General features: G+C 23.7%; 1 protein-coding gene across 1 annotated transcript; it reads right to left on the bottom strand.

Moving 5' to 3' along the window:
- Positions 1 to 1,494: 1,494 nt before the first annotated feature.
- On the bottom strand, positions 1,495 to 8,566 carry LOC123264111 (angiotensin-converting enzyme-like). The gene is made up of 11 exons (XM_044727205.1): positions 8,304 to 8,566; positions 5,582 to 5,800; positions 5,275 to 5,515; positions 4,671 to 4,811; positions 4,261 to 4,446; positions 4,104 to 4,198; positions 3,691 to 3,970; positions 3,280 to 3,526; positions 2,519 to 2,611; positions 2,340 to 2,447; positions 1,495 to 2,259 (listed from the first exon to the last, which is right to left on the bottom strand). The coding sequence occupies exons 2-11, from the start codon at positions 5,789 to 5,791 to the stop codon at positions 1,635 to 1,637; spliced, it is 2,226 nt and encodes a 741-aa protein (XP_044583140.1). The 5' UTR covers positions 5,792 to 5,800; positions 8,304 to 8,566; the 3' UTR covers positions 1,495 to 1,634.
- Between the last annotated feature and the right edge of the window lie 234 nt (positions 8,567 to 8,800).

Below are 8,800 nucleotides of genomic sequence, written 5' to 3'. Positions count from 1 at the left end.
TGAGCGATGCTTTGAATAAATTTATGTCTATTATTTGCACCTAAGGCTTTTTTTACTTTTATTTTTTTAGGTACAAAATAAATAATTTTATAAAAATATAAATAGCCCTGTAAATGTTATACTACAATATATCAAGAGTAATAATTTATCTTTCTATAAACTCTAGATAATTCTTCACTATTAGATTCAACAATTGCTTTTAAATGGACCGACAAGATTTATTAAACTTTTATTTAAAACTCTTAAAAAATTGACGTTAATACTTTATATTAACAATTTTTAAAAGCTAGTACGTATTAAAATTGATAAATTTACTTGTTTAAAAACCAATATAGTACGACAGTCTTAGTAATTGACCCGACAAACGCTAATACACTATACTTTACTCTAACATTAATTGTCAACCTTAATTTGCATCACTCTGTAAATAGCAATTAGTTATAAATAGGTTTTTTTTTTTTAATGTACATTCACTATTAATTTATTCACAAGTGTTAATTACAGTAATCTTAATGAGTGATGCAAAATAAAATACTGCTGAGTACTCCTACCACATTATCCTAAATAAAATCAATTATTATACTATTCAAAAGTTTTAATTAAGTGTTGACAATAATTTATAGATTTAGGATCATAATTTTAGTAGTGCATTTGCAGTGTAAAAATTATTTAAGAATATAATTGAGAGTTGTACCAAATTAATCCTCTTTCAAACAGGAATGTATTGAAAGTAATTTTATTAATTCCAAGATTTTTTGCCGCTAATTTAAAATAATTAATTCAAATTTTTGATTTTATGGCAAAAATATTGGTTTTATAAATAAAATTTTGAAAAGTTCAAAATTTAATTTTGTAAAAAAAATGTCTTTTTTTTCTTAGGATCAATAATTTCGCTGTAATTTCAAAAATAAGATTCATAATTGTTACAAAAAAAAAATTGAATCTTCTATTATGAATTTCAATTTTGGAATTACAGTAAAAATATTGGTTTTTTTTTTTAAAAACATAAGAGCCCAAACGTTACTTAAAAAACTGTTGGCTTTTTGGTAAATTGTATTTAACAAGAAGTCATAAATTAATAAAGATTAATAATTATCCAAAAAAAAAATTTGAACCTTTCATTATTAATCTTAATTTTTGATATTACGGCGAAAATATTGGTTCTATAAAAAAATTTTTGAAACAAAAGTTCAAAGTTTAATTTTGTAAAAAAAATGTCTCATGTTTTTTCAAAACAACCAATATTTTCGTTGTAATTCCAAAATTAAAATTCATGATAAAAGGTTCAAATTTTTTCTTGCAATAATTATGAATCTTATTTTTGAAATTACAATATTAAATAAATTGTATTTAAAAAGAAGTCAAAAATTAATAATTGTCAACTTAAATTCAACAAAATATTATCAAAAAAATTTTTGGAGACATTTTTTTTTTCAAAATTAAATTTTGAATAACTTTTGTTTCAAAAATTTTTTATAAGACCAATATTTTCGCTGTAATATCAAAAATTTGAGCCATTTATTTTTAAATTGCGGCAAAAATTTTAACCTTAGTAATTATTTAAAATGTCTATAATTGCTCTTTAAACGATTACTTCACTAATAAAATAATAAAACTATTGTACAGAATTGTAACTAGACATATCGTCTATTCTTTGGCGTTTTTCGGCACCTTCTTCTCCCGAAAATAGCTATGAAGACAATAGCAATAGTAGCAATCAGCACAGACCCTACCGCCCAGACGGCAGTGCTCATTCCACCTTTGATAAGTTTTCCAGCTTCATTATTATGTTCCACTTCCTCTTCAATTCCTTTATTATCTTCTCTTTTGACACTTCCATCTCCCTTCTTAACATTAACCGGCGCTTCAGTAGTTTTGGCCACTTCTTTTCCAGAATTTTTATCCGTAATAATTTTTGATGAATTATTTGCTTGCGGCTTAGGCGCTTCTGTACTCAACGGACGTTCATTTTGCTTATGAGACTTAGTTGTTGCTTTTTTTGGCATGGCAGTTGTAGGCTTGATCGCTTCTGTGGTAGAAGGAGTATTTAAGTCTCTTTGGTATTGATCCTCGAGAGCTTCTAATTTTTTTTCAAGCTCCACCGGCAGGCTACCAACTTCTTCCTCGTCAAGCTCATCCAAGTACTGCTCTAATGGAGAAAAGTAACTCAGCAGAGAATCCACAGAAACGTCGTACAGTTGCAAGTAACTTTTCATAGCTTGATTCCAATTTTCTGCGCTTCCGTGTTGTATCATTTTACTGCAATTCAATTAAACCGAATTTTTATTAATTATTTTATCAAAATTTTTATTAAATAATTATTAAAATTAGAAACTTACATAAAATTATGGTTGATGGGTATTTTTTCTAATTTTTCTGATCTCACTTCTGTTGATTCCATTAAGTACTCGTAAATTTGAAAACCAATTATCGTTCCCATAAATTTACTGTAATAATTATTAATTATTATCAATAATTTATTTTTATCCTCTTGAATTATTAAAATAAAAATACTTACGAAAGATACGGACGATTACTTGTTATAAAACTATCATCTAAAAATGTTGGAAGATTTTCGGAAGAACCAGGTACTACGTGCTCATAATCCAATCTGTTAAAAAAATATCCATGAGTATAAAGAAGAAATTATTTATCTTCATTTAAGGTAAAAGACCCAGTTATTGACACTTGCAATTTTATTTTAATTAAAAAAAAATCAATTAATAAATTAATAAATACTAGCAACCTTGCAGTCACTATGTGACTGCCGTGACGTGTGAAATATAAATAAATAAAATTTTGCTTTATTAAATCACGACTTTTGTTAAATTGCACTGTATTTTTTTTAACTATTAACGATTTTAAAGATATAAGCTCATCCCGATGTTACACTCATCAAGAGCTTTCATTTGAGTACCCACATGTATTTTTGATATATTTTTCATATATACATATATATTTTTAAAATATAAGCTCATCCTGGTGTTACACTCATCAGGAGCTTTCATTTGAGTACCCACATGCATTTTTTATATATTTTTCATATATACATATATATAATATATAAATATATGAAATATATGAAAAATTGATGTGGGTACTCAAATGAAAGGTCTTGATGAGTGTAACATCGGGATGAGTTTATATCTTTAAAAATGTCAATAGTTCACAAGATACAAGGTCATTTTTTAATTATGTATCTAGAGATAGAGCCTAAATTATTATAAAAAAATTTTTTTAAATATCTGTTAAATTCAGTATCATCTTAATTTTCATTACCTATATTTCCACCACGAACTCATTAAATTTTCTGGATCAAAAGTGTTATTTTTAATGACATCTATTCTCCATTGATCGGCGGTAAAATAGTACGCCATTCGCGGAAGTACATCTAATGCTGTCATCATAATAGAGACAAGGTGAGCTTCTTCAGTTTTATCAGTCTCATTAATTAAATTTAATGTGGTGAGCCATGCTTGACTTGAAGCCAAAATTCCGAATAATTCTGATACTCCTTCTTCTAACGCTGTTGAATAATTTTACCAAAGGTTAATATACTTAACAATATTAAATGTTAATATTTACAATAATAAATATTAAAAAAAAAAAAGTATACTTAACAATGCTATTATTATTATTAATAATTAATAAAAAAAAAAATTATAATTAATTAATTAATAAAAAAATTACCAGAATATCGATTAGCGCCATTTACAATAGGCATACTTTCTTCAGACATTTGATGGATTAAAACCTTAGCGATATTTTTATGAGCTGACAAATAGTTTGAAATTGATGGCTCAGAACATGTGTTGACTCTTAGTCTTCCCTGGCGGCAGAAATTTACCAGGTGGGATGGACACTGGCCTTGGAAATTACTCTTATCAAAGAATTGTGCTTCTGGTACATGTTTTAATGTTATGCTTGCTAGTCTAGATGCTGATTTGTATAAATTTTTTCCTATAAGATTCTGAAAAGGAAAATTATTGTATCAAAAATTAATAAAGTCATAATTTTTTTTTTAATTAATTAATTAATTAATTAATTAATTTTTAAATAAATAAAATAAGTAATTTTTAAATTAATAATTAATTTAAAAATACCTTTTGCCAGAGATTTTTTCTTATTTCAAAAATAAAATCAGGATGAGGTACTATATCCATTGTAAGAGGTGTCCAATCATATCCTTGAAGAGTTCCTTAATAAATAAAAAATAAAATAATAATTCTTTTGAATTAAATTAATAATAAATAAATTTACCAAGTAAATGAGCAGGTATCCCCTCGCCTTTAATAAGATCTTTGTATCTTAAAGTTAAACGAGTTTTAACAAATTTAACAATTTTATCATAGAGAAATGAAATTTCACTCCATTTATCTTTGGCTTCATTGTATCCATTTTTGTATTCATTGAGAATTTCCCAGTACTCTGTTACATCATTAGCGCCTATGTGCAAGAAAGAGAAACCAAATTAATGTCTATTAGCAAAAAATAAAGATTTAAAAATATTATAAGCAGAGGAAATAAATAATTGTAAAAAGGATTGCTCTTTTCAGGGACATTTATGATGTCAAGCTTGTTGATATGCAAGACACAAGGAAGAATTGCGTAAAGAAAATACTCAGAAATTCCATGAAATTATAACTAATAAGCATGTTTATTTCACTGACCATTCGCGATGGCGGCTTTCTGAACAAGCTGCAAATTGTTTGATAATTTTGTTGTGAGCGGTTGTAACGTTTCATGCCAAGATCTCCATGCTTTTAACTTGTCTTCAGCACTTGCATTACGCACCAATGAATCTTCAGCTTCTGTACAATTAAACAAATAATTAAAAATAATTATTCCAAATAATTATAAATAATTGAAAATAAAAATTTTAAATAATGAGAAATAAAATAAATAATTATAAATAAAATAAATAATTTAAATAATTATAAGTAAAATAAATATTTTAAATCATTATAAATAAAAAAAATAATTTAAAATAAAAACTTTCAATAATTATAAATAAAATAAATAATTCAAATAATTATAAATAAAATAAATATTTTAAATAATTATAAACAAAAAATAAATAATTTAAAATAAAAATTTTCAATAATTATAAAAAAAAATAAATAATTAAAAAAAAAAATTTTCAATAATTATAAAAAAAAAAATAAATAATTAAAAAAAAAAATTTTCAATAATTATAAAGAAAAAAAAAATATTTTAAATTAGCGATTAAAAATCTGAATAATTTATCTTTTAAATAAATATCGATGAAATTACTTTTGCGCAATGAATTATTTGATCCTGATGTATAATTTCCAGATAATCGTATTAATTCAGCTTCACTAACAAATGATATAAAGCTTGTCCAGTCTTGAGGCTCAAGCAATGCATCACCCGGTTTACTAACAAGATTCAATTTGTATTCAATATCAGGGCTTGACAGAGTTTCATTTATTCTCTCATCAAAGTCTTTCACACATTTACGCTTTATTGATCCATATGCAGTTAGTGAATCTTCCTGGAATAAAGAAGAAATAAATTTTTAGTATCAAACTACCATTTAAATAATTTAAATATTTTTTACCCATGGTTTAAGAGTTTGATTCGTTGGATTTTTAATAAACGTCCACTCAGATTCAGCGGACTTGAAACAAGCGTCTTCATACTCGAACCCGGTGAACTGCAGAGAGACATTTAATTCCTTGTCCGGATTTCCATTTTCTGACAAAACATCTTCAAATGCATTTGCATAGATTATAACACTCAAAATCGCATAACACCACTTCAGATTCATACCTTGTACCTAGAAAAAAAATATATTTATTTACAGTATAATATAAAAAATCTTTTATCAATTCTTTAAGCAATAATTCAAGTAAAATTCAATCGCAAATACCCTGGAGACAATAATGATAGATGATTGATCTCACGGACAGTAATCTTCAATTATTTAATTTCTCTGGGCAATTGCCAATGAAGATTGCTCGAGTCAAGGAGATTAATATAGTTTGTTTGAATATTTCTATTAATAATTATTTTTTATCTTTAAATTATTTTTCTAATTTATAAAGAAGAAATTTAAAAACATTAAATTAATAATTATTTTGTATTTTTAAATTATTTTTCTAATTTATAAAGAATAAATTTAAAAAAAACTGTAAACATTAAATTAATAATTATTTTTTATCTTTAAATTATTTTTTTAATTTATAAAGAAAAAATTTAAAAACAACTTTGCAAACATTAAATTAATAATTATTTTGTATCTTTAAATTATTTTTCTAATTTATAAAGAATAAATTTAAAAACAACTTTGTAAACATTAAATTAATAATTATTTTTTATCTTTAAATTATTTTTTTAATTTATAAAGAAGAAATTTAAAAACAACTTTGCAGACATTAAATTAATTCAATTTGATTTTATAAATAAATGGCATTGTTTTTCATGAAAAAAAAAATCTTGAAAGTATTATTACTTTTAAAGCGACCTGGTCCGTAAGTAAAAACAAGTCTACTGTAAAATGTTACGGTGTTACGTAATCGCATAGGACATTCGTTTTCATACATCAGTTTTTTTTCAAACTTGTTTTTTTAGCTATTTTATCTCAATGATTTTTAACTGATTGTAAATTTTTAATGCTTGTTTTTTTAGTATAGAGTAATAGAGAATTTTTTTTCTTAGCATTTAAATAACAGATAAGATCATATGTTTTTCTTATCAATTGATATTTTGACAATCTTTTTATAATTTAAAGATCATTTATATATATATATATTTGGTTTTAAAAAAATATTTAGCAAATCGGATATCCTGTTACTTTAAATATTAATTAAATTACTTAATAGTTTTATAAATTATTTAAAAAATTGCCGTTTTTTATATGGTAATAATGACATCACGTGACCTATGTAATTTTGTATTCATTGTATTAGCTTCTACTTTGATTAAACGTATTATTAAATACGTCCCCTGTCATGGTTCGAGTGAATAAAATTACCATTCAGTTACTGATTGTCTTGGTACAAACGTATGATTTTTATTTAATTTTAAAATTTGTAAAAAACTTAAAAATAAACTCCGAATTTTAAAATTTAATATGAAAAATTTTTTTAATTTATTTAATATATAAAATAAATTTACAGACTATTAATAAATTATTTAATCGATTTTCCTACTTGCGTTTTTAAATTTTTACTATTTTTTTTAAAGACTTTTGTTTAACCTTTGGCTCTGTGTCAAGGTTCAGACCTAGATGCTGCGCTCAACAATTATAGTACATTTAATATTTCTCAGCGGACTGTTCAATATTTATCATTATAAATACTAATATTGTAAATAATAAATCATAAAAGATTTAATTATTCCACGCGGCAAGGTGATTTTATAATTATTAACTATTCGGAAAACTCACATTAATCATTTACATCTTTTATTTTCTATTTTTTATCAATTAATTTGATAATTTTTCTTGATAAGATAGCAATTGAAAAATTATTTTTTTTTTTAATTTTTTGTAAGTTAAAATTTTTTATCCATCGGGAAACACAAAATTCCAATTAGACAGTAAATTTATGAATCATACTTTGAATAAATTTTATGACTAATAGAATATAAATTCTTCGTTAATTTAAACTATCGAAAGATATTTTTCTATCGCAGTGAAAGTCATGAATTAAACGCATTCCTTTTTTTTTTTTTATAAAATTAACTGTCGAGTAAAAGTAAATTTAAAAAATTTTTATGAAGAATTAAAAGTTGAATTTTTAAAAACAATTTTTAACTTGAATAATCTATAATAATAATAATAATTATTATTATTATTTAATAAGCCTTGGCACTCCATAATTGTATATACTCGATATTACAACAATTATATTTAATTGATAATTAAATTTACATGATTTCACACTAAAAAAGAATAAATTATGAAATAAAAACAGAAAAATCACTTTTTTTTAATGAAAAAATTACAAAAAAAATTTTTTTTAATTTAATTTGCAAAAAACAAGTGCAATTTTTAAAAAATATTTTTTCTAATTTAATAAATAAAAAGATCGGCTAATTTTAGTATTAAAAAAATAAAAAAAAAATTTAATTTGTAAAAAACTTTAAGTGCAATTTTTTTTAATTTAATTAATTACAAAAAATCGGCTAATTTTAGTATTTAAAAAATAAAAATAAAAATTATTTTAATGAAAAAATTAAAAAAAAACTTTAAGTGCAATTTTAAAAAAGTATTTTTTCTAATTTAATTAATTAAAAAAATTTCAACAAACTTTAGTAATATAAAAAATAAAAATTACCTTTAATTATTTTATAAATCTAAATCTAAATAAATCAAAACTAAAAAGATGAATTAGCTTGGTCACAAATTAAGAAGAATATCAAAATATCTTTGAAGGATTTAATGCCACACTGTTTCGTTATGTTAAACTTGGCCGGGTATTTTATCACGCGATGCCGACTCAACTGCGAAAATGTATACACTTGACTGATGTTTATGTACACCAGCAAAACTCAGTACACTATTCGCTCAACTACACACAACGAGTATAGTAAACAGAAACAGCACACACCGAGTCCAACTTCTGAATAACGAGCAGTAAAAAAATTATTATATTATATTATATTATATTAATGACAGATTCAAGATAAAGATATGATATAACAGTACAATTATATCGACTACATATGATATCTCTTATCCTAAAAAACTAAAAAACAAATTTGGCGCGATTCACTCGCTTGCTAACGACAATTAGTTCAAAGTTCGATTGATCGTGATTCTGTTTAGTTCCAC

This window comes from Cotesia glomerata, linkage group LG1, assembly GCF_020080835.1.
Source record: "Cotesia glomerata isolate CgM1 linkage group LG1, MPM_Cglom_v2.3, whole genome shotgun sequence".
NCBI classification, from domain to species: domain Eukaryota; kingdom Metazoa; phylum Arthropoda; class Insecta; order Hymenoptera; family Braconidae; genus Cotesia; species Cotesia glomerata.
The sequence above is the reverse complement of the archived record's forward strand: the minus strand, read 5'-3'. Positions and strand labels throughout refer to the sequence as shown.

Bases quoted from the DNA above. Each gene is read 5' to 3' on its own strand.
- LOC123264111 (XM_044727205.1), bottom strand. From the start codon at position 5,791: ATGAATCTGAAGTGGTGTTATGCGATTTTGAGTGTTATAATCTATGCA. The intron at 4,447-4,670 runs GTCAGTGAAATA...TCTTGCACATAG, and splicing joins GAAAGCCGCCATCGCGAATG to GCGCTAATGATGTAACAGAG. The intron at 2,448-2,518 runs GTAAGTATTTTT...TAATTATTACAG, and splicing joins AGTAATCGTCCGTATCTTTC to TAAATTTATGGGAACGATAA.